Here is a 27,318-nt window from a genome sequence, read left to right as displayed (position 1 = left end):
CGGTCAAGTACGCAAAACTTCATTTCCATTGCGCCGTTGGCGTCTCTATTTTAACTTTCGATGAGCGTCGCACTTTAATTTGTGAGATTTCTGCTGTTTTAAATTCTCGTCCCCTTTGTCCAATTACAGAAAATCCAAACGATCTTGACGTGCTTACACCAACGCACTTTTTCATTGGTGGGTCATTTGCAACCATAGAAGAACCAATTGTAACGCATCTAAATATGAACCGTGTAAGCCGGTGGCAGCGAATATGTCAGATGCAGCAAATCTTTCGGCAAAGGTCGAGCACTGCGTATCTATCCTTATTGCAAGAGAGGTGTAAGTGGCGAACCTCTATGGCAAACATACAACAAGGTGCTATGGTGCTTTTAACGGACGACAACCAACCGCCTTTAAAATGGAGACTGGTCGAGTTGAACACACCTTCAGTGGCGCTGACGGATATGTTAGAGCAGCAATCATTAAAACTGCAAATGGGCCAGTAAAACGGGCTATAACTAAGATTGCATCACTTCCGGTTGAAACAGATTTGGTTGAAAGCCTACGCCTTCCAACGAGGGGAGTATGTATGCAGCAGGAATCTGCATAAACCCCATTTATTTTAATTCAAACATAAAGAATTGATTTTCATAGTTTATCTTTATAGAAAATACCTTTTGTTATTCCTACAGGCATTCTTTATAAAATACTGTAATCATATTTATTTTTCTATCTGCCTTCAGCATACTGTATTTTTCGTTAAGCTAACGGTGCCTGCTTTGCAGATTCGATGCTATAAGAAAAAATAATTCATAGGATTAAGAAAAAACTTAATTCCTCATAACAAAGGGTCGGAAAGCCATCGATGCATCGAAAATATCGATGATTCGCTTCAGTGCATAAATAGTTTTTGAATATGTTTGTATGAGTTTGTCTTAAAACAAAAATTAACCGCTAGTCCAAATTACATTTTTTTTAATTTTGCTTAAAAATTACCATTTCATGAGACGTGGGTGGCCATTGACCATTTTAATTGCCGTACTCCCTTGAACAAAGAGTGATACATACATGAATAAATCGGCTCCTCTCATCATTCTGAACATTTTGATATAAACATATGTATGTATTATATCTATCTAAGTAATAAAAATAATGTTAATATTAATATACCGAATATTAAACAATTCTAAAACTGCAGCTGATAATACACCAAAGCACAAAGAAAAAGTCAAAAGATCAGTGCTATTTACAGTAGGCGAAATCTTTCTCGGTTTGTTCAACGTATGAAAAATTTAAATTTATAATAACCTCTACAGTCTCCTTGGAGAGCGCTTCCACATGGAAACCTTAAAGCATTATCAATAATTTCAAATCCATAATAAATCTTTCTTTCCACAAGTACTACTTTGGTCGGAGTCTAATCCAAAGTAATTCACCAAGCACAAATACGGAAATGTAACCTCTGAAGGAATTTCGCATTTTTCCGCTTTTCTGATTTACAATTTTCTTGTTGCAAACCATTCATGCAAATATTGTATATAAGATGATTTCAAATATCTGAATATAAGTTTCAAATAATTTAAAATAAATAAAAAATAAAATTGTTTCTACTCACTTCATTGTCGGCGCCATAATCGACTCGTATTCACTTGGCGATGCCTCTTGTATGAGTCTAATGGTCGGTTGTAAGACAGCCGCCAGCATTTCACCGTTGCTAATTTCGGCCTGCAACATTGGCCACAAATTTTGCCACCACAATTTCTGAAATTAAAATTCTAAGCGTTAGCTACATCTACCGTTTAGTAGATTTTCTTAGTTATAAATATTTTGTGTTTATTTTGAACATATTTTTTTGTTTGCATCTGTGTACGCTATGTAAAATTTGCTAGCCATAAAATGCCAACCAACGTCAGCTATAAAAAGGTGTATGAGTGTATAGATGTATAGTCATCTTATGGCTGCAGGTCCTTGTCATGTCGGTCTCCTTGCCGCGGGGATGAGGCTTAAGTGGTGAGTTAACCCCATGTTATGGAGATTAACTTACCACGAACTATGAGGGCAGCTCCATATAGGAATTGGGTATCCACTCAACCGCGGAACGGCGGAATTGGTGGCCACACAAGCACTATGTGGAGAGTACCGTACCGACAACCTGGCAGGAGGTATAAAATGCATTTCATTGCATTGGAGGTTAACAAAGGATCTCTCTGCACGAGGTAACCCACTTTCGGCAAATCCTCCCGTCGAGCAATCGACGGCTCGGGCATCGGATGTGCAGGCCCGAACCCCACATTCCCCTATGACCGGAACTGGCACCCAGGGATCCAGAGGAAGCGCACTACTAGTGGTGAAACATGGTACATTGGCTACGCCAATGGAGAGCCGAGTGAGTGTGAGCGATACACCGTCGTCGAAACGATCTGAAGCAACTGAACAAGTTGTAAAGGATGTGGAGATGGCGGACAATCTCTCAGTAGACTCAGATGGATCTCTGGTACCGAGTAAGTCTTTGACAACGGTTAAACCTGGTGCGAATCAGGTACGTACCGGTAAGAAGACTGAAGTTATTGGAGAGTCGAACGCAGGTGTTGGTCTATCCGCAAGGCAGATCAAACGATGAAGACAGAAGGCGAAGCATTAGCTAAGGTAAGTACTCAAGCTCCGCCAACTTCGGCACCTGTAACGGAAACGGGAAAGCTTTGCAAAACAGAGAATTCTTTTGTAGCGTTGCACTCTTCCGTGTGTACTGTGCCAACGACCGGGAAGAGGAGAAAGGCAAAGAAGAGGAAAGTCGAGAGACGGAATTCGGAAATGCCTGCATCCTCGACCCAATCTGAGGCAGACAAACCTTTGCCTGACAAGGCAAAGGCTAAGGGACCTCAAATGTCGAAAGACACTCTTCCGTCAACGTCTGGCGAATCATTCGCGAGAATGGCAGCAAAGGCATTGACGGTTGAGATACATACCGAAAAACAAGATGGTCTACTGTCCAAAGGGCAACAAGACTATCTTGACAGCTATCTTTGGAAAGCTATCGGTGAGTCGAAAGACGCGCCGACTTTCGAGGGGTAAAGCGTGGTGGGCGGCATCGTAAGGGTGGACTGTTCCAATGCTTTTTCCCGAGAATGGCTGGAAAAAGAGATAGCAAAAATTCCAGCCTGCGAAAACAGCAAATTCATTCTTGTTGAAAGTAGCGAAGAAAGGCTGGTACGAGCGAGTGTCTGGATTCCGGGTCCTTCCTGTAATTCAGCAGAACTCCTCAAACGCATCCGTGTTCAGAATAAGGATCTTGACACGACTCTCTGGAGAGTATACTCGTGCACCAGGCAGAAATCCGCTACCACTTCGGAGGCGGGTTCCCACTTTGCACTGGGTATCGAACTTGGGTCCCTCAAGGTTCTTAACTCGAAGTACGGGTGCCGTCCTCACCTACATCTGGGGCGAATCCACTTCCGGTTCCAGGATGAGGTGGAGGAAAAAGCGTTAATATACTTAGTCTCATGACTGAAGTAATATTTACACGGATAAATCTGCAACATGGCAAAGCGTCTACGGCTCTCCTGTGCCATAGGCATGCAAAACTGCAAACAAACCCACACATAATACTAATACAAGAACCATGGGTATGTCACAAGCGTATCTGTGGTCTAGGTGCTATGTCGTGGAGACAAATACTTCATTGTGAAGGGAATGTGAGACCGCGAGCATGTATTATCATGACAAGGTTGATCGAACACACAATGTTAAAAGAGCTACGCTCCGGAGATATCGTTGCTGCAAAAATAAAGTACTGGAAGAGTGGTAACAGTGTCGAAGCTATCATAGTTTCGGTCTACCTACGACTCTTTACAGCCACCTCCTTCGAGGGAGATAAGAGAAGTGGTCAAGTATGCAGAATCTGGGGCTAATACTCGTAGTGGGCTGTGATGCAAATTCACAGAACGTTGTGTGGGGAAGCAGCAAATGAACCGATGGCGAGTTTTGGAAGAGGACTCTCTTTCTGATCACCGTCTTATCGAATTCCGTCTGGGCTTTGAAACAATATCAATACCTTCCGGTAGGAATCCGCGAAATGTGGACTGGGGCAGGTATGGTGAGCTTGTAACAGAGCGATTACCAAACCTGAAAAAACTCAAATCAGCAGAAATGATTGAAGATGCTACTAAGAAATTAGAAGGTACTTTAATCAATTGCTTTGAGGAACTATGCCCCCTCAGGCAAAGCAGACAGGGGACTTGGTGAAACCCTGAACTGTCGAAGCTTCGTGTACGGTCCAGAAAACTTCTTAATAAGGTCTTAAAGGCCCAAACAGAAGGGGACTGGGCTAATCATCGACTTACACAGAGAGAATATAAGAAAAAAGTACGGAAAGCCTAACTTGACCTATAGAAATTTCTGCAGTAACGTCGAAGAAATGAGGGAAACAGCGAGACTTTGTAAGGTCCTTCATTTAGACCGCTCAGTAAGGCTGGATTCCATTCGAAAACCTGATGGTTCATACACCATTTCCAAATCGGAAACGTTTAATGCTCTACTCGAAACCCATTTTCCGGGTAGTAGAACTCTCTCTCAAGAAGAGAGTCGCATGAACAAAAACGGTGGCAACAGTGGAACCTCTACGTACAGCTGGTATATTGCTAGTCGGATAGTGACAAAGGAATCGATAAGGTTTTCGATTTGTCTTCCTTTGAGAACTTTAAGTCCCCTGGATCTGACGGAATATATCCAGCAATGCTTAAAAAAGAAGGAGACAGGCTGATTTAGGCCCTGAAAAGGATCTTCATAGCCTGTCTTGCATTTGGTTATATACCATCCCAATGGCGACGCGTAAGAGTAGTATTTATTCCGAAACCAGGAAAAGATGACTATTCCCTAGCAAAAAGTTGTAGACCAATCAGTTTGACATCGTTCATGTTGAAAAGTCTGGAACGAGTGGTGGAGAAACATATTTGAGTGGGTGTATTGCCGAGAAGTCCACTTAGTAGAAATCAACACGCTTTCCAGAGTGGAAAATCATGTGAATCAGCCATACACGATCTTGTTAGCAAGATTGAAGCTGGGCTGGAAGCTGACGAATACACAATGGGCGTGTTCGTGGACATTGAGGGGGCTTTTGATAATGCCACTTTCGGCTCGATATGTTCTTCTGCCGAACGACACGGATTTAATCAAACCATTGTAAAATGGATATATTCCATGCTCTCTGATAGGCTGTTAACCGCAGGTGGGAGCAGTGACGAGCAAATCACAGTCAGGGCCAAGCAAGGATGTCCCCAAGGGGGTGTTCTTTGTCCGCTGCTGTGGTGCTTCGTCGTAGACTCTCTATTAGTGGAGATGCAGGAACTCTGTTTTCACGTCCAAGCATAAGCGGACGATGTCTGTGCGCTAACATCAGATAAATCCTTAAGGAGGCTTTGCACGAAAGTGCGGAGGATTCTTGACAAAATCGATGACTGGTGCATGAGACAAGGTATTTCCGTTAATCCGAACAAAAGAACCATAGTCTTGTTTACGAGAAATCGGAAATTGGATGGACTTAGTCTTCCAACGCTGAAAGGTGTGACACTTGGTCTTTCCGATGAAGTTAAATATCTAGGAGTAATCTTTGATAAGAAGCTGACTTGGGAGACACAATTTTCACTGAAGGTGAATCGTGCATTCAAAATTTTTCAGCAATGCCGTAGAGCCTTTGGTAAAACCTGGGGTCTGAAACACGCTGTGGTTCCATGGATATACACAGCACTTATCAGACCAATCATCACTTACGCTTCTGTGGTCTAGTGGCGACGGAGCATGGTTAAGTCCACAATCCGGGAATTATACAGGCTGCAAAGAAGTGTATGTTTATGCATCACGGGTGCCATGAGTACAACCTCTGGTGATGCCCTAAATGCTATACTTGATTTGCTCCCCCTGGATCTTAAGATACAACAGGAAGCAATAAAAGCAATGTGGAGACTCCATCAATATGGTTTCTGGCACGAAGATGGAACTTCGGGACACAGAGAAATCTTTAAGTTGCTGTCGGAGCAGTATCCACTGTTTTTGGCACCTAAAGATGACCTGATACCCAGAGTTTCATTTGGAAGGAAATTGGATGTCAGATTTCCATTGCGTGATTGGATTGCTCAGAATGCATGCAGGGAAGTTTGACGGATATTTTCTTTACCGATGGGTCCAAGAATGAAATAGGGTCTGGAGCCGGATGGTACTTAAACGATAGTAATAAGTATCACTATGCTAGGGGGAAATGGCAACTGTTTTCCAAACAGAAGTTTTTGCCATCCTGAAAGTAGCCTAATGGATAACCGAGCGAAGATGGAGCGGGAAACAGATTGGAGTCTTCAGTGACAGTCAGGCTGTACTGAAGGCTCTGGAGAACGCGAAGCAAACCTCACAGATTGTTCAAGAATGTGAAAAGAAGCTTAGTTCTGTCGCAAGACAAAACAGGCTTGTACTTATATGGGTTCCGGCACACTCCGGTGTTCAAGGAAACGAAATTGCCGACGAATTGGCCAACCGTGGATCAGCTTTGCCCTACAGGGGCCAGAGGCAATCTACATAAAGAGCGATGGTCCGGTCTGGAACGCTGCAGAATTGCAAAGTGTTTTGTGACAAGTCCGAACAGAAAACTGTCAAACTTTGTACTAAAACTTGGAAGGAAAGACGTTCGATTGATGGTCGGTATTACCATATTACAGGACACAACCCATGAGGCCAGCATATGACCACCATTGGAATCATCGAGGACCCGTTATGCCTGTCATGCTTGCAGGAGGCGGATAGCACTGAACACTTTCTCTGTGAGTGTCCTGCCTTTGCTAGAGCACGGCTACGAGTATTGGGTTCCGATGTCATGAGCATTCGTTCTCTAAAACTAGAGAATATTTACAGATTTGCCAAAGAATCTGGAAAATTCTCACAGGACTAACTATCTCTCTCTGTCTCTATTCTTTCCAATCTCTTTCTCTGATACTTTTCTCCTTCCCTTCTTGATTATCTACCCCCTTTCCAGAGCTTTAAATACAATGGGCTTTTTAGCCTGACTGTTTTAGGAGCCACCAAATCTCCTGGTGCTCTTTGGCTCGACCTTTTCAAATTTCATTTCATGGCTGCAGGTACTTTTATGTGCCATGCAATTGATGTCTCATAAACGTGTCAAAATTTTATTTTGCCATTCAAAAAACACCTGACTCGGTCAACCATTCGGGTTTAATTACCCTCAACTTCACGGAAAACAAGATATTATATAATATTTTAGCAATATCAGTTTAATAGTGGGTTCTTTAACTTTTACGGTCACTACACTTGTTGCAATAATGATTTGTTTTTTAAAGTGAGTTTTTCACTTCTGCTGTGTGGGTTCCTTGGTATTTCATATACAAGCGCGTTTAGTATCCCATGCGTTTTAACCAAAGTGGCCTCTGAAGCATACACACTCTTAGGTATATAATACACTTGTATATATGTACATATGCATAATAAATAATACAAGTTCTGCTTATATTTACCCTCGGTATCAGCGGCAGCACTTCCATTAGTGTATTTTTGTAAAAATGCGATTTTTGCGACTTATCATTCATGTTTACCACATCTAAGAACTTGAGTGCATTTGCAGCGGGATCTCTAAAAGTATAGAACAAACACGTACAAAAAAGGTATTTTTAAAACTCCTTCACTCAAGAAAGTTTAAAATAAGAACACGTGGGGAAGGCTAAATTCGGTCCAAACCGATTTTTATATACCTGCGCATATTTTAGCAAAATTTAATTTGGGCTGGCTATTAATTTTTGAAATGAAACAAATGCATGGATAATGAGAGTTATAGTTTGTAACATCAGACAGGCGAACGGAAATATTAACAAGACCAAGAAGTGAGCGCGGTTTCTATCCGATTTCATAATTTTCATTAGAATTATGTCATTTTTAAATGAGATGAGGTGCAATACAAGTTTTGGCGAGTTTTATTAAGGCGTTGACGAGATACATGCATTTACCCATTACTGGGCGTGGCACCACCCATTTTTCACAATTTCATCCGTCGTATTTCTGGGTTCATCTTTTGTACCAAAGTTGAGGAATTTTCCACCATAATGTTTTTTTTAATTACCGTTATATGGGAAGTGAGCATTCTATAGGGTTTTCCAATAAGAGGTGTTACTTTGATATTCAAAGAAAAATGCTATTTTTTAATATAAATGATCGGATGTTTATTTCATTATTAAGAGGAAGGTGTGCCGTTAATAATGGAAAATAGCATCAGGCAAATGACCACCACGACCACGCTTACAGGACAATATCCTTTTCATGGAATTTCCCATAACCGAATTGCAAAGTGGCTGCCCTATGTCCTCGATAGCCTCACGAATTCCATTTTTGAGGTCTTGAATCGGCCCTGAGCTGTTGGCGTAGACCTTCTGTTTCACGTGGCCTCAAAGAAAAAAGTCACAAGGTGTTAAATCACAAGATTTCGGTAGCCAATTGTGATCACCTCTTCGAGAGATAACCCGGAGGAGGAACTATGGTGGAGGGGAAGGATGGTTTTTGGGGTGAGTGTTAGGGATAGCTGTTATGGATTGTATGGCTTGTTCAGAGCTTAATGATCTATATACTTAATCTAGTTTGTGAAATGAATTTACCAATTAAGGTAATACTATTAATATCTGTTCTTAAGTAATCGATGGAGTTGCAGTGAGGACAGAGTGGTTTGGGCGAACCATTTAGCAAATGAGCGTGAGTAAATATTGAATGGCCAATCCTGAGTCGCGTGAATTTTTTTAGAGTTTGACAGGCTATATTAGAGAGATATAAAGGTTTCGCTCCGGTGGGATTGTATTTCTTATAAGGGTGCTGAAAGGTATTCCAATTACTTGCGTAAAATTTATTCATAGTCTTTGTTTGTAATATCATCACTAAAATGTAATGGTTCATGGTCGGCTTCTTTAGCCCACATTTCCTGGTATCCTAGAATGGCCACGAACCCACATGATTCTTATAGTGTTTTTATTGAGAACTAATATGTTTCGAATGGTTGTAACTAGTGGTGTTTCGTTTCTCTGGTTCTTAATAGCATCCAAAGTAGATTTGCTATCACTGCAAATTATAAATTTTCTCCTTTTCTGGGAAGCGTATTTAACTGCTACAAGTTGGCAATGAACCGACGGCAATGGTGACACCAAGCTGATTTGTTACTGCAAACGTAGTATTGGTGTCCGTTTTGGATCCGTCTGTATAAATAGTCTCCCAATCACTCTCCAATTGAGCTAATGTTTGGTTGAAGTGATGAAGATATACCTCTGAAGAAGTAGATTCCTTTGGTAAGTTAGACAGGTCTGTTAACAGGAACTCATCAGGTTTAATGTTTGGAGGAAAGGCTGGAATTGGTATCAACCTCGGTTTTGAAATTATCCGGTAATCCAGCTTCAGTGAGAACAACTTTCGTTGGGGACGTCGGAAAAGCACGAATACTTCTTCGGGCTGCTGCATGGTAGGGAGCATATAGTTGGTTTAGATTTACTTTTGAACAATTTCCATAAATACAAAGCCCAAAATCGATTTTTGATAGCAATAATGCCTTTGTGATATTTACAGGTACTTGTGAATGTATATGACAATGTTTTGATGACAAAAATTTAATTATATTTAGTCTAGCAAACAAACTTAGTCTAGTAGCTTTACAATGCTCTTTGTAAGTAAGTTTTTTATCGAATATTAAACCTAGTATTTTGAGTGAGTTGCAATGAGGAATTAGTATATTTGAGAAGGATAATGTAGGAAAGTGACAGACATGTTTTCTACATAAATGAAAGGTAGAGCATTTGTTCGTTGAGATAATAGCTTCCGATGATTCGGACCATTTACATATATTACTTAGTATACTAGAGAAAATATTGTTACTTCTTTAAGGTCTTTTATTTTTGAGAAAATCAAAACGTCGTCTGCGTATGTGAAATGTTCTACAAGTGAGTTAGAGGTAATGATTGAACTGATTTCGTTAAATGCTTTTGTGAACAACGTCACCGAAAGCGGTGAGCCTTTGGGGAATACCATTTGTTAGTTTATAAGTCTGCGATCTGTAGTTCCTCACGCTGACTGAGAGTTTCCGGTTGCTTAAGAAGGATTTAACGAAGTTAAATATTTTGGTGCCAACTTTCCAGCGTTTAAGTTGCCTGAGTACCACATGGATGCCAATCCTATCAAACGCTTTCTCAAAGTCTAACTTCAATCTGAGACATGATTACTTGATGCTAGAGCTGTGTTAGAAAAATGCTCAAAATATAAAAGCGGTTCAATAACACCCACGCCTTTTTGGAAACCAAATTAGTGGGAAGAGATAAATCCGTTTATTTTTGCAAACCACATTATTCGTACCGCTATAATTTTTTCTAATATTTTGGATATACATGGAAGTAGGGATATTGGACGGTAGTTAGCAGTGAGGTTAGAAGGTTTATTTGGTTTTGGGATGGGGATAATTAAGGCTGATTTCCACGCTTGAGGGAAAACACCTGAAGTAAATATATCATTATAAAGATTTACTAGACTATTCTTTAAGGCGTAGGGTAGATTTTTCAATATTGTGTAGGAAATTTTATCTGCCCCAGGTGTTTTTTCTGACATTTTAAAAATCGTGGAGTCAAATTCGTAAGTTGAAATTGACATTTCAATTAAGGAGGCTTTGGGTGAAGGGGAAGAATTTGGATAACTGTAATGAATGAAGCGGGTTTTTTGAGTGTTGAATGTGGGATGAAAATTGCAATTATGTGAATAAGCTGACCAAGATTTGGCAAATAGTTCGGCGATATCTTGTGGAGAGTAAATAGATTTTTGCCCATTGTATACGAATGGTATGTGAAAACGAGGGGAGGAACCAGTTAGCATTCTTATGTCAGAGCAAATCTGTATAGGATTAGAAGAAGGGGTGATATTGGACGTAATTTTTTCCAATGATTTTCTTTTAGCAGCATTTAACTCTCTTCTGAACACTGCGTTTGCTTTTTTGAAGTTGATTAAATTAGAATCATTCATTGTTTTCTTAGATATTGTCCAAAACGTTTGTTTTTTATTTCTCAAAGAGGTAAGCAAGTTAGACCAATAAGGTAACTTTGCGGAAAATTTTTTAGTGCTTGTTTGTGGTATTGATATGTGGGCAGAAGAACGGATTATTGATTTAATATTAGCTGCTACCCTGTTGATGTTGTGTGATACTCGTTTTTTATTCGTTAAATCAACAGCAATGCTTTGAAACCTAACCCAGTCTGCCTTATCTGTAATAAACTTTGATACTGGCTTGACTTCGTACCACTTTGGAATGGAAATAGACGTTATCAGAGGAAAGTGAACGCTGCCATGTAGTTCACTTAAAGTGCGAGAGGAAAATTTGGGAGAAATGGATGCGGAAACAAGGATTACATCAGGATGGGTGAAAGATTTGTGGGTTGAAAAGTGCGTTGGTTGGCCATCGTTTAAAACAATAAGATTTTGAGATAAACTGAGGTCTTCAATGGTTTTTCCTCTACCATTAGTGGTTTTAGAGCCCCATAAGGGGCTCCAAGCATTAAAGTCTCCCAAGACTACTAATGGGGTTGATATATTAATTAAATCAATTAACTCCTTGCAGTTAAAGTTTTGATGGGGAGGGATGTAGCAATTAAGAATGGTAATTTTGGAACCAATGACTATTTGTATAGCTAAACATGATATATTAGAGTTAATAGTTATTAATTTATGGTTAATTGTTCTTCTAATGAAGAATGCAATACCTTGCTTACAACTGGTGTTCTGAGGGAAATTATGAAAGTAGCTGATGTATTTATTTGGAGGGTATGCAGTTTTATTAAATGGAATGTGAGTTTCATGTAATGCGATTATTTCTGGTTGAAATTCGTTAATTAAGATTTTTAGTTCGACGTAGTTATTAAAAATACCATTTATGTTCCACTGTAATATTCGCATCACTTACTCTATGTTATGTGAATGGATTTCATTGCTATAGACAGATAATGGAGGGGGAGGTGAAGAAGTGTCGGAGGAAGAGAGCTGTGAGAGTAAGGATGTAATCTTGGTGTTAGTAGTGTAGTTATCAACTGCATTAATAGCTGCGAGATCAATAGTTCTATCGGTGTTTTCATTGTTTTCTTTCGCGTTTATGTTACAGGTGCTGATATTATCGTTGTTCCTGCTAGAGGAGAGGAAACCGGTTTCTAGGTGAATATTATAATTGTTGTTGGAGGATAAGGTTGATGTTGACTTGAATGATGTAGTTGGTGTGTTTGAAATATTTTCGTTGGAAGAGTTTCTCTTAAGTATATTTTCATTACTGTTATGAGTAGAGTTATTTTGGAGATTGCTAGTGCTAATTTCGTTGTTGGGATTTATTTGTTGGTTGGAAGTTGAATTTTTTATTGCTGTTGAAAAGGAGAGGGAATGCTCATTAAGAGCAGGAGGAATTTGCATTCGATGTATTTTTATTGCTTCACGCATGCTACACTTCTTGTCCGTTTTAATGACAATTATTTGTTTCAATTTGCACATGTTTCGGGCATGTTCTATTAAAGGCAGCATGGTTGCCCGAACAATTTACACAGAGAGTACGGGAGCATGGCGAGGGGGTGTGAGGGGGGAGAGCGCATGTGTCGCAAACAGGTGTATTATTGCAGCGCTTGGTGGTATGGCCAAGAATTTGACAATTTCGGCACCTCATTGGGTTGGGGTAATACGGCCTTACCTTGGTGGTATACCAGGCGACCTCAACTTTTTCTGGTAATGTGTATAAATCGAATGTAAGTAAAACTACACCACTGGCAATAGTTTGACCTTCAATATGTTTGACAAATTTATACGCTGAAACTACCCCTTGTTCGCTCATAATCTCAACTATCTCAGCCTCAGGAATGTCGTTGAGACAAGGTGCAAATATTGTACCCTTGGAATGATTGAGGTTATGGTGCATTTCGAACTTTACATCGCAAATTCCAATAAGTTTAGTAGTAGCCAAAAATTTCTTCGCAACTGAAGCGATCTTCACAAAAAGCAATAGGCTGCCATCTCTTAGGTTAGATATTTCAATGTTTTCTGAGAAAATATTCTTTAGAGCTTTGTGGACAGCAAAGCAAGAATATTTGTTTAGTGGTTTGTTGGAATTAATAGCACTTCCTGCAATATATTTAGGGTTATCTTTCCTCACCGAAGGTAGAGCCGGAAATATTTCTTTTGTAATATTTTGTACTTTTTTTCGTTTTGGTTTGGGACTTGAGGACAACAAGGCAAACCTGTTATCTCCAAGAGAACCCCAGGGGACATTTTACCTTAAAACCTTATTAGAGCACCAGAAAAAATTGGACATCTTATTAAGTTAAAGATAATGAGTAAAACAAATTTGAAACAAAGTTGAAAAAGAACGCGAATGAAACGCAAAAGAAAATCACCGATATCGCTACTAAACACAACCGTACGCTATGAATGTTAGTCGATGACTTGTTGAAAACAAACGTTGTCCAAATCAATACCATCCAATTCCGGCTATAAAAAATCGTTAATCATCTCTCGATAGCTCAATCCATTCACCTGTAACACCTGTTATTGGAAAACCCTTTATTTGCAGTACCAGCTGCTTTGGACAAAGAGTTATATATAGTACGTACCAATTTTCATTGAAATATATTAGTTTTTGCTCGAGCTATCATGCACACGGACGGATGGGCATGGCTAAATGGATTAGCGTTAAGCGAACAAAATTGTGGAAATTTAACGGGTATGATGAATAAACATCTTATACAGTTGATAGCGGGGACGTGACTATAGACATGTAACAATATGATATGGAGAAAGCATTAATTTTATTATTAAATTTAGCTAAAGTGGAAAATGCGCAGATATTTATAACAATGAAATATAAATTACTGCAACGCCCCCAAATGTTCGTGCAAAACGTAAACATTGCGAGTAAATCTCCGCCTGAAAATTATCGCATGAAGTTGCCTACTCCCAATGCCTGCAATGGCTGTAAAGCCTGAACAACTTTGAAGGCCACTACACCTCAAAGGATTACCTCAGCCTTTATTGGGCGAAAGATTCAAATTTTTCAAGAAAACGGTCAATATATTATAATTTATAAACTGCAGAACTTCTTTTAAAGTAATTACAGGGTTAACGCTGCTCAAAGTGTAATCTGGTTAAAAGAGGTTGGCCTCTGGCCTCAAAAGACATGGTCGCATTTTTAGGCAGTTAACACCGCATTTCTCTGAACTTCGAACAGATGTCTCTATCCGCAAACTGGAGTTTGAAGGTCATGGCAGGGCAATCTTTCCAAGCAAGCAGGATTGGAATGAGGAGAAAATCTGCATCGAAGCTGGTACATACCTGTGTCTTCACTGACTGCTCCAAGATGGAATCGGGAGTCGGAGCAGGAGTTTTCTATAAATCAGCCAATTTATCTATTTACTTAAAATTGTCAAATACTGCTTGTGTTTTTCAAGCAGAAGTCTTTGCGATCGTGCAGGCATACAAAATGCTTAGGGAACGTGGGAGCGAGGGAGATATTAACATTAACATTAACAAGAACAAACGCTTCCAGAAAAAAAGAAACAGAAAGTAAAAATGTTTGCTTTCCTTAAATAAAAAGACTGATACAGATTGAAAATGTTTTAAATTTGTAAAGTAAAACCTAATATGTAAAACATGTAAGTAATTTTATTGAAAAATAATCTCATTTAATTTAATTTATCAAGTCCATCATAACCAAATCTTACTGACTAGGGATATAAAATGGCTTAAAGGTAATACTTAGAGATAAAACTTAAAAGTAAGAGTAAGCAAGACTTAGTACAAATAGGGATTCAGGAAGGTCGAAATCATTTTAAAACATTCAATTCTCCACAAGTGGTGAAACTTTTTCTTTCTCTCTCTCTTAGCTTCACAGTCTGTGGTGGACCATAGCTTCACCAACAATCCTCCTCCAATTCAGTCCCTCTCTTGCCTCATTTCTCCAATTACGAACATTCATCGCTCTTAAGTCTGCTTCGACATCATCAAGCCATCTCTTTCTTGGTCGGCCTCTCTTTCTTCCTCCTATTAGACGCAAAGTAAACACCCTTTTTGGATTCTTTCGTTGGGCATTCCTATGATGTGGCCAATCCAACTAATCTGCTGCGCTTGAATAAAACGTATTACATTTTCACCACCAATAAGGTTTTCAATTTCGTTGTTGTAACGGATGCGATAAGTGCCGTTTTCAAGCCGAATAGGACCGTAGATTTTTCTCATTATCGTGCTTTCAAATCGCCAGCAGTCCAGATTTAAGCACCATAAGTAAGAATCGGACGTATCAAAGTTTAATACATCTTATACAACTGCTTCCCTAAAAGAGCTATCTTCCAAAGGATAACGTATGTAGAACTCAATTTCACCAGAACTTGGCGAACACCTTATAAGAAGTTATCGATTACTTGAAAAATGGGAAAAGTTCGTTATGTTTCACAGTAATATCGAGTTTCGTTTTGAGAATAACCTTATCTCAAGTAATCCCAACGGGTTTCTGGCTAATCTTTGTTTCCGGGCGAATGGAATAAGTGCTCAAATGCTGGTCCGACTCTACGTTGTCTCCTGCCGCCCTTTCTCTTCGCCATCGTCCTAAACGACGTTATGAGTCAATTGATCCTGCGCAAAAGAGGCATCGTATGGAGTTTCACAGACATCTTGAGGACCTGGACTTCGCCAATGACATGCCTCCTCTCTTCCAAACTCACTGACATGCAAGCGAAGGCGGAGAGACGAGTCACGCTGGCACGTGCAGTCAGACTGGAGGTCAAAATGGGCAAGCCCGAGGCTATTAGATTCAACCACAATAAAGCAAGACCTATAATAATTGGCTGGTGGAATTCGTCAAAAGTTTTTGCTACCTGGGCTGCACTATCACGACAGATGATGGAGCAGATGAAGATGTCAACTGCAGACTAAAAACAAAGCAAGAGTGGCGTTCGAGTGAATGCATACAGTACGAGCGAGTTCGCAAATCTCCAGGCGCACTAAACTGGGAATATTCAGCTTATATGTGAAGTCTGGATTGTTGTAACGAAGTGGAACATAGCTGGTCTCCAACAGCATCACACGGAGGCATACTATCTTTCGTCAACAAATGCCCCCGCATCATCTGTAGAATATTCTGGCTGAACACCATCAGCAATGACACGCTGTGACATGAGTGATCAACGAATGAGGAGTCCATCCTATGGCAAATCAAATGTAGAAAGTGGCGATGGTTGGGTCAAACAATTGGAAAACTACCAGATAACATCACAAGAATGGCTCTGGACTGGAACCGGAAAGTCAGCAGGAGTCGCGGTCGGCCAAAGATCACATGGCGAAGGTCCATGTTGCGCGAATTAGCAGATGCCGGGCATCACATGGGACGGCACAAAAATAACAGCCCAGAACCGTGTACGATGGAAGAGTATTGGCGAGGCCCTATCCTGCCGAGCCGAGTGACCAAGGATATAAAAACAAAATAAATAAATAAAGCGCATGGGGATAACGCTTTAGCTCGAACATCTAATAAGGACAATTTTTGTGCTCTGGGTGGCTTCAATCTTATTAATATTGAATGGTCCAGTATTGCTGATATATAGATTGGACATAAAACAATGTTAGAGGTATATCTGAAACCAATTTCACTGACACTTTTTTGAGTTTTTGACTGGCTCAGATAAATAGTTTCTCAAATAGTCTTTCTTGAATTCTTGATCTCATTTTTATTAATGATTATATAATTTTCTCTGTACTATGGGGTGGGCCATGTAAAATTTGCTTTTTGAATCGGCTATAAAAAAAAAACTAATCAATATCTTTTCAAACTTTTTTCTTCATTTTGAAGATTGAACATTGTCATTTATGAATGAAAAATAATATCGTTCAAATGACTGCCACGACTGGCTTTATAGTAGGCCATTCGATCAACCCAATTTTTAAGCACATTTTCGATTGTTTGGGCTCCAATTTCATAAATAGCAACTTCGATTTCGTGTTTTAAAGCATCAATCGTCTCTGGATGGCTCCCCACAAAAAATAGTCCAACGGGCTCAAATCACAGCTCCGAGGCGGCCAATTGATATCGGAATTCAAAAACGGTAGCCAAAAGTTCGAGTGTAACTTTGGCAGTGTGACAAGTTGCCCCGTCCTGTTGAAACCAAATGTCGTCCATGTCATCCTCTTCAATTTTTGGAAACAAAAACTCGTTAAGCATGTCACGGTAACGCTCGCCATTTACTAAAACCGCGGAAGAAGAAAACTCACCACTTTGGGAATAGGTTTTCAATATTTCCCAATTTTGTTTAAGCGTATAGTGCCCCATTTCGTAAATGTTAAACCTTTCAGTAAATTATGAACACATTTGACATGTCATTTGTGTTACCATTCTCAAAAAAATAGGTGGTTCAAAAAGCAAACGCTATATGGCCCACCCTGTAGAATGCGCATACCCTATGACTACCTCTTGTCTGCACCTGATAATGTGACTACGTTTTTGTTTTAGAAATTTTCATTTTAATAAAATTAATTTAGCTCTTGATATTCTACATTGGGATTCCTTATTTACTGGGGTTGACGTAGCCGATTGTTAAGATATTTTGAAGCTTAAGATAAATGAAAAATAAATATTTCAAAAAGTTTAAGTTTTCACACTCCATCACTCATAAAGTTAAATATTTACATTTTTGTAGAGTACTCGAATCTTTGGATAGTAATTTAAAGCGAAATTATATATTTAAATTCAATTTGGACATAAATTTAAGTCCTATTTCCTTCTGCCGATATGTTAAGTCCAGAAAATCATGTTCAAGTATGCGTTCTGTTCTCTACTAAAGGGTGGTTAAATTTCAAGGGCTGATGTTGAATGTGAACCACACCTAAATTTTGACCATCGGATGGAGGTGTGCGGTCATTTGGCCAATATTTTGTTCCACCCAAAATTGAGCCATACCAATATTATCATAATAAAGAGAAATGACAATAATTTCCTAAAAAAATTGTATTTTATTCAAAACCAATACCGGCCCTTGAAACTTAACCACACTTTATAATGAAACTCAGGCATATTCTTCTATAGATGCAGGTAATCTTTTTGGAGATTTCCTCCGTTCAAATTTCCAATTAGACTCAGATTTGAATTATGAGTGTCACTTGAGCATGAATTCCTAAGTCAATATTGGTTCGTTAGCCTTAATGCTTTCTGATGTTGAAGATGGAATTCGACAACTTAAGGCATCAACAAAATCTGACGACTGCTCTACAACTGACTATTCACTTTTATTAATGTTCTGAAAATCCCTTGAACGTGGAGAGTTCATAGATGCGCGGAAAGTAACAAAAATTAAACCATTGATCAAAAGTGGCAATACAAATAATATTGCCAATTATAGACCAATTGCCAAATTGATTACGGTTTCAAAATTATGTGAACTTATAGTGAAAGATAAAATTTATTTTGTAGTTAACCGGTTTATCTCTGTAAATAAACACGGTTTTATGAGAGGTAGATCCACTGTTTCAAATCTTGCAGTGTTTTCTGAATATTGTATATCATCTTTCAAAAAAAAGTTTAAGTTAACACTGTCCCCACAGGCTTTTCAAAAGTATTTGATAAAATTTCTAAATTGAGGGCTTTAGGATTTCACTCCACTCTTTTATAATGGATTAGATCCTATCTCTGCTCTCGGAAATGTGTTGTAAATATTGATATTCCGTCATCTATTTTTTTTTTATTGCGTCCCCTGTTGTACCTCAGGGCAGTAGCTAGGTCCTCTTGATTGGCGCGATAACCATTTGCGCGATTCTGGCCGAGTTTAACAAAGCGTGACAGCCATTTCCCCTTTTTCTTTCTCGTGCGAACCGGCACCAGTTGGAAGCACAAAGAGAAGCCAAGTTCTTCTCCACCTGATCTTTCCAACGCAGAGGAGGCCTTGCTCTTCCTCTGCTACCACCAGCTGGTACTGCATCGAATACTTTCAGAGCGGAAACGTTTGTATCCATTCGGATCGCATGACCCAGCCAACGTAGCCGCTGGATCTTTATTCGCTGCGCTATATCTATGTCGTCGTAAAGCTCATACAGCTCATCGTTCCATCGCCTGCGATATTTTCCGTTGCTAACGTGCAAAGGTCTAAAAATCTTCTGTATAATCGTTCTCTCAAACGCTCCAAGGGACGCCTCGTCGGATGTTGTCATCGTCCAAGCTTCTGCGCTATACGTTAGGACGAACATGATCAAAGCCTTATAGAATATTAGGTTTGTTCGTTGAGAGAGGATTTTACAACTCAATTGCCTACTTAGTCCAAAATAGTTCCTATATATAAATAGTTCCTAAATAATTCCTAAATTTTTGGGAGCTGATGATTGAAAGTACAGCGGACTCTATAAATCCTGAATTTGATTTAGATAACTTCGTTGCTTGGTGTAAAAGAAAAAGTTAGATTAAATATAAGCAAGTGGTTTTTATAATTCTTTTTCTTAATTTTGTTCTCTTTTACCCACTTCCTACCATATTGGTGGCTCTAGTTTATTAAATCGAAGTGAAATTATTGGTCTTGGTGTGGTACTTGACTCTAAATTCTCTTTCCAAAGACATTTAATTGCAGTATTGCAAAATCATATCCTGTACTTGCTTTTGCTCGACGTTTTAGTTCGGACTTTGTTGATTCACATTTTCTAAAGTTATTATATACATCTCTCACAAATGCACCTTATCCTGGAATGCAGCGTTATAGCGCGGAGAAGATTGAGACATCTTGGCTAACAGCAGCCAGAAGAAAAGCACATACGCTCAATCCAACCCAGCTCCATCCTGGGTTTAATAAGGGAACTGGGTCTGGATGAGGTACTGTGATGAGTAGAGGGCACAAAAGGCCATGAGGTCGAAGTGCAAACCTCACAATGAATCTATCTAATCTAGGTACCTCTCTGGTGAGTTCGAAACTGGAATACGCCGTCTTTATTTGGAGGCCCAATGCTTGTCATATTAGTAGGTTAGAATGTGTCCAGAAAAAATATTTTGAATATTAATATGATCTAATTCCATCCTATAAAAGTCGGTTCTGGCTTGTTAATCTAAAAAACGTTTTCGATTTCTCCCCCTCGATACTCCAGAAAATTTATTTCAATATTCGGAAGCACGATATTTTCTGGTTAGGAATGGTTAGAACTAATTTTGCTTCTATACTTCGATTTCAAGAACTAATAGAATTTAATGCGCTCCAAAATCATATCGGCCGAGATTTTTCTTCAACAAAGTACCACTTCAAATTGTTACTAAATGAATTCTTGAACTAAATTCAAAATATTATCTAATATTCTTTCTTTGTAAACTATAAGAAATGTTACATTTTCTTTCGTTCATTACAATGACACAAGGAAATTATAAGTTTAATTTATTTTCATCTGTTTTTCATAGTCTGTAAGTAATACTGAATTTTTAGACTATTAAATGAATAAATATATATATTTTTTTATATTTCCCAGCAAATTGGTGTAGCGAATTTTCTCACATTATTATTTCGAATATAAGATCGGCAGAATCTTTTTAACTTTTTGCACGAAATACGCGCATAAGTATTTTTATAATGAGCTCAACTTTTCTTTGAACTAACTTTTTTTGAATGGTTTCCACTGCACTATAAGCTTCTATTCAAGCAGCAGCAGTAAACGCGTCAATGTCATTGCAACTCGTATTCCAATAAGAAGACGCACAATTAAAAGAATTGTTAGCCGCAATATGATCTGGAGCAGCCGGTATCCGGTTTAACTCAAAACTATTAACTGTATTTGCACCTTTCTGCGCGCATATTTTTCAACAACCTGTTTATAAGCATACGTATGTACATGGAAATATATGTATGTATATAGCTTTACTTTATTTTATTTATTTATTTATAGCAAGGAAAAACAATAAATTATTTTTACACGAAATAAGGAGCACTGGCTGCCAGGGCCTTCGGCTAACTGATGCGGATATAAAGAAGGATACATTTAATTAAGGCTTATACGTGAAAGTGAGGGTATGATGAAATTAGCTATTAAGATGTAGTTGTCTATATCAAATTAAGGGTTTTAATCCTGTACGTAATATGTATTCTGATATTTTTAATATGTTTTCTGGAGAAGTAGGATTTAATAGCGAAGAAGGTGTTTGGCTATCGAAGATATTTTTTTCTTATTGCTGCGAAATGTGGACATTCGTCAAGTAGGTGGTTGACGGTTAAGGCCAATCTTGGGCAGTGACAGCAACTGGGAGGGCTGGAACGCTGTAGTAGATACGAATGTGTGGCGATTGTATGTCCCAGGCCTAAGCGGGCGAATGCTTTGACGTCGTTGCAACGGCAGCTTGCTGGATAGTTTGGTGTTTTCCTGTACGGATTATGTGTGGTATATTGGTGTATGTTGGAACTCCATAATACCATTAGTGTGCTATGTTGGTGATGCGATATAAAGTTGTATATGTCTTTTTTAGTGATATATTCAAAGGTTATAAGGGGTTACTATGAGGCAAGCTTTGCTCTTTCGTCCGCCAGTTCATTTCCTTTGATGCCCGCATGTCCTGGTACCCACATAAGTTTCACACGATTGCAGTTACCGATCAGTTTGCTTCGTATGCAGGAGATTAAGTAAGATTTGTTCTTTCTGTTCATTATGGAGTGTAGGGTTGATTTACTATCGGTGCAAATTACGGCTTTTAAATTGTTGCTTTCTGCGAAGATGATTGCGTTGAAGATAGCTGCAGCTTCAGCTATGTAGACGGAAGAATTGTTGGGAAGTATTGATTGTTGCTCCATGAGAATCAACAACGGCAAACGAAGTATTTGTGTCGGTTTTTGAACCATCCGTGAAAATCAGGCACCATTCGGGAGGCAGAGCATTTGTGTGCTCCGTAAAAAATTGTTGGTACACTGTCGAACTTGTACTGCTCTTCATGTGCTTCTCTAAATTTAATAGGAATTGAGATTTTGTTATCTTCCAGAGCAGAGACAATTCCTTTTGGCGAAGGGAAGGATTAAGGATGCCGAGTTCTCTGGCATATTCGATGCAGATTGAAATTGCCGACTTGCGTCTGGGAGGTTTTTTCGGATGCAGCTCGGATAATACATTCTCGTAAAGTTTGTTGTTATGGCAAAGGAAAAGCTTGGGTATAAGTCTCTTTACGTTAAGTTCATATCGTTCCTCGATCGTGGGTAGGCCGGCTTCCACTAGTATATACTTATTTTGTTGGTGATGTGGGGAAGGCGCGAATGCTTCTTCTTACAGCCATGTGGTATGGGGAGTAAAGCAGTTTGATGGAACTTTTCGAGCAGTTACCATAGATGCTGAGTCCATAATCTATCTTGGATAGCACTAGTGCTTTCGTTGTGTTAACTAACGTAGAATAGTTGATTAAACAATGTTTTGATGATAGATATGTATTTAATAATGTTTAATCTGGCAGTCAGTTGTTTATCGAAATTGTTTATCGAAAATTACACCCAAAGACTTTAGGCTATCTGTATTTAATATTTGGGTATTATTGTAAACTAGTGTAAAGTAGTTACATTTGTGTTTACGGCAAATATGAAAATCCTTGCGTTTGTTATATTCAGACTTAAATCAGCGAGTATATTAGTGAAGTCTTCCTTAAAAATGTTTAGATTACTTATTTTGGAATACAACAATAGATCATATGCGTAGCATATATACGAAACATTACTATACTTATCAATGATGTGGCTAATTTCATTAAAAGCGACTAAGAACAAAACCACAGAAAGTGGAGAGCCCTGAGGGATACCATTGTATAAAGAAAATGGGTCGGAGCATGTGTTATTTACTTTAGAAACAAATCTGAGATTGGTGAGAAAGGCATGCATTATTTTAAGTATTTTACAACCAAGATTCCATTGCTCCAGTTGACGTAAGACGACGTGAGCCTCGACAATGCTTAGAGTTGAGAGGTTATTTCTGCTAGAGAGAGCAGTGGAGGCGTGATGTTCAAGGAGAAGTAGTGCGTCAATTGTTCTTTGTCCCTCTTTGAAAGCTAGTTGTTGTGGACTTATGACGCCGTTGTTTGAAATATTATATATCGCGAGATGCGTTGGGCTATTATTTTTTCAAAAAATTTACCTAAACAGCTGAGTAGTGAAATGGGTCTGAAGTCTGAGATTTCTATTGCTGGGTTGCTGGTTTTTGGAATGGGGATAATGACGGCGTTTTTCCAGGTTTGTGGATAAATGCCTTGGTATAAAATGTTATTGTACAAGTCAATTAATCTGACCTTTAGGCACAGCGGAAGGTGTTGTAGCATGGGGTAGGATATTCTGTCGGCCCCTGGGGTTTTGCCAGACAGGCAGGACAGTATAAATTCTAACTCAACTAACTCTATCTTGTAATCTGTGATGTTTGGATACGGATCAGGATCATTAAAGTTGTAGTTCAGGTACTTGTTTTTTTCTGAAATGAAGGTTGTGTGAAAATTTGAATCCTGCGAGTTTTCAGACCAATAGGCTGCGAAATTGTTAGCCAGTTCTTTTGGGCTTGTGATCGGTCTAGAGTGGATGCTTAAGGAGATTGATGGTCGTTGGGGGTAAATACCACATAATTTTTTAATTTCAGTTCATGCTTTTTTGGGGTTTGTCTTATGATTAATTGACTCAGAGTACTTATTTAGGCTTTCCCTTCTAGCTTGTTTCGATTTTTTACGGAACAAGGCGTTAGCTTTTTTGTACATAATTAAATTGGTATGGGATCTTGTGCGTTTATATTCCGTCCAGTAAGAGCGTTTTTTCATTTCTTAATTGGGATAACTCTGTAGACCAGTACGGCACGGATTTCTTAAAAGTTTTGCGGCCAGATTGTGGAATGGAAAAGTGGGCGGAAGTACGAACTGTTTTTGTTATTATGGTAGTTTCTTTATTTATGTTATCAGAACAAGCGTATTTGGCACAGACGTTACTAGCAACAGTTTGAAACTTTTCCCAATCGGCTTTCTCAGTTAGAAATTTAGGGCTTGGTGAAGTGTTTACGGTTACAGTAGAAGAAAAGGAAGTGAGTATGGGATAGTGGTCGCTGCCGTAAAGGTGCGGTAGGGTATTAGTGTTTAATTTGGGGGCAGTATTGGATGAACAGATTGTGGGATCTACATTAGTGAAAGTTTTGTGAGTTGTTGTTTAGCAAGGTGCGATTTTCTGATAGTATGAGATCTTTTATGATAGCGCCTCTGCTATTGAGGTGAGCTGAACCCCAAAGAAGACTCCAGGCGTTAAAATCGCCAACTATAATTAGTGGAGTGGAGACTGACCGTAAGGTGTTCCGCAGATCATCACAACTAAAGTTTTGTATAGGTGAGATATAAAGGAACACAATAGTGAATATAACGGAGAGTGATATTTCTATTGCAATTGTGGCTATGTCTGAATTTATGGAGATTTGTCTATGGGGTATAGATTTTTTTATTAGGACTTCAATGCCTTGATTATTGGTTTTGTTGTGAGGTAAGTTGTAAAAGTAACTTTGCTACTGATTAGGTGAGGCTGCAGATTTATCGGCGGCAATGTTTGTCTCTTGCAGAGAGACTGTAAAATGTTAAACTTAGAAAAGGAGAGAGGATGTCAGAAATTAGTTTAGAGTGATGAGTTTTATGTACTTAGTAACCGTTGTCGATTAACATGAGGTCTTCTTTGGTGTTGTTTTCGGTATCTTCTGTAGTGTTTGGAGCTAAACAGAAATTGCTACCTGAGGTAGCAGTTGTCTTTTTCATTTGGGTGACTTGTTTTATTTGATTGTTATAAGAGGTAGCTTCCGTAATGATCGGGAAGGTGGTTTCTGAGTTTAAATGTGTGTTTAGGTGTAGATCGGTAGTAAGTGGGAAAGCAGCAAACTCAATATTGGATTGGAATTTGAGGTGAGTTTCTAGATGGAATCGCAAATGAAGCATTAATCAGCGGTTTATTTGATGAGACGATTGGGGATGGAAAGGCTTAGAGATTGGTTGAGTTGACTTGGTTTTTGCTTTTGTGCTTCTTTGGCTACCTCAGCGAAAGGGATTTTGAGTACTGATGGTGTTTGGGCTTTATAGAGATTTAGAGCTTCGCGCATGGAGCATTTGTTTTGGCACTTTATTTTTAATATATCCTTCATTTGTGTATATTTGGGACAAGTATTGGCAGATGCCGGGTGATCACCTGAGCAGTTTGTCCAAAATATGCGAGAGCATGGGGTAGAGTGGCTTGGAAGATTGCATGAATCACATACGGTTGAGGCTTTCAACATTATCCTTTCTTGAATGGGGCGATTCCGGGAAAGTAAGTGGAGTGTACGATGGTTTTTTTTCTTTTAGGAAGGGAGTCCGAGGCAAGCGAAGCAAACCTGTTATTCAAGAGATTTGGTGGCCCTGGGGCCATATTAGAAGCACTTATTTCACTGAATTCACCTTTTCTTCAAGAACTTCAAAGAAAAGGAAAAACAACAAAAAAAAGGTACAGTATCGCGATGTATTAGTAAACACAGGTAAACACGTGCACGAATGTCGTGTGGGAAAATCAAGAATGCCGCAAAAAAAAAACACGTGTGCTCAGAGCAAGAGCTAGTCGAAGACTGGTATATAGCTTTATATCTCAATAAATCGCAGCACGAAATAGCGTAACACTTGGCAATCAACAAAAGGTTAAGTTAAGGGGGAAGTCTACTGTGAATTTTTCAAAAAATCGATTTTTTTTTTATTAGCTTAAAAAATACTTTGAACCCTCTTAAATAAGGTACAATATGTGTTACAGCTGGCTAAATTTTTCTTCGTTGAAATTTCGACCTTTTCCCGAAGCGCTCCAAAGCGCGTACCTGCTATACTGAAACTTTAAACGCATTTTTCTCGAAACTAAGTTTTTGTATACGGTGTACACGATATCTCGAGTTCTGATAAATGAATCAGCTTAAAAATTTAATTATATATTCTCTGTAATAGTGTCTCTCGTCTGACATAGGATTTTTTTGATATCGTTATTTGTTAAATTGTTATAAACAATAGTAACATCAATTTTAGGCAAAAAAAAAGAAAAAAATTTCAAGAATTTTTTTTTCAACGCCAAAATTTTTTATCGACATAATCCTACGTCAGACGAGAGTCAATACTATGTATATGATAACAATATTTTGTTTTTTTTGTTTTAGATCACCGAAACGTAAGATTTCATGTACACCGTTTAGGCACCTAAGAAAAGCGGACCTGCGCTTTTGACTTAAAATTTTTTTTTCAAAAACTTAAATATATAATAAAGATAAGAGTTTAAATAGATTTTATGTACGAGCAATATTTTGTTAGAAATAAAATCCGGAAAATAAGCCTGTTTTTTCCCTTGTCACAGTAGACTTCCCCCTTAAACAAACTACATTGAAGCTACGGATAGCGTAAACAACGTTTAAGTTAGCCAAGTGATAATGGCAATACCAACAATATCCATCTGATTGTAAGTACACAAGTATGTATATAGCTCTGCTTGTTTGTATTGACCTCATTACAAGTTTATAAATACAATAAATCTTCAGTGAAGGTAACTTCTGGCTTGCTACTCTGAGCTTGGCAACAGCGCGTCACAATGCAAACATGTTAAGCTACATAAATAATCAACTTGGAGGTTGAGGAGAGAAAAGCAATTTGAAAGCTTTATTACTCAGTGGTTTTAATGGTTAGTTGATTGAGAGGACAGGGTACAGATGTTGGCGCCAACTAATTCGTATATGGTTCTTTCTATCTTTGACAACGTTTTCCTATCATATCCAGCAAACAAGCGGGTATTTCTTCTCACTCTACTGAGGCCATATATCATACATGATTATAGAGGTAGCCTCCGTGGTTTCAGCACCAATGTCATCAGTTAGTTTTTTAAGCGCTTTTGTTTACACTAGCAGCTTGGCTCACTAAAAGTCATTGAAACTCGGTATTTAATGTATCACAGCGGTATGAAATGGATTTCTTTGCATCTGAATAATTTTGTAAAATAAAGAAAATTTACTTTAAAGCTGTGAATTACGCGGGGTGAAATGAATTTTTGGCTGAAATGATTCACCAACTCATTGGTGTATACTCGTTTAGTACGTAAATTTTGAACTGACTGTACGAGAAAAAATTGAAATTTTAATTGATCGAGCCAAGGAGCACCAAGAGATTTGGAAGCTCCCAAAACACTCAGGCTAAAAAGCCCATTATATTTAGAGTTCTGGAAAGAGGGTAGATTGTCAAAGAGGAAAGGAGAAAAGTATTAGAGAAAGAGATAGGAAAGAATAGAGACAAAGAAGGAGGTATTTATTTCTGTGAGAATTTTCCAGATTTTT

The 27,318-nt window shown here is 38.7% G+C and overlaps 1 protein-coding gene across 6 annotated transcripts in view; it reads right to left on the bottom strand.

Moving 5' to 3' along the window:
- Positions 1 to 27,318, bottom strand: part of LOC128862025 (uncharacterized) — a 453,726-nt gene that overhangs the window by 312,973 nt on the left and 113,435 nt on the right. For all 6 annotated transcript variants that reach the window (XM_054100424.1, XM_054100422.1, XM_054100423.1 and 3 more), the window contains 2 exons: positions 7,494 to 7,608; positions 1,598 to 1,743 (listed from right to left, as the gene is read on the bottom strand). In XM_054100424.1, coding sequence (XP_053956399.1) covers positions 1,598 to 1,743; positions 7,494 to 7,608 — 261 coding nt within the window. The remainder of the gene's footprint in view (positions 1 to 1,597; positions 1,744 to 7,493; positions 7,609 to 27,318) is intronic.

The sequence above is a fragment of the Anastrepha ludens genome, chromosome 4 (genome assembly GCF_028408465.1).
Source record: "Anastrepha ludens isolate Willacy chromosome 4, idAnaLude1.1, whole genome shotgun sequence".
NCBI classification, from domain to species: Eukaryota; Metazoa; Arthropoda; class Insecta; order Diptera; family Tephritidae; genus Anastrepha; species Anastrepha ludens.
Note: the sequence above shows the minus strand (reverse complement) of the source record. Positions and strands in the feature narration are given on the sequence as shown.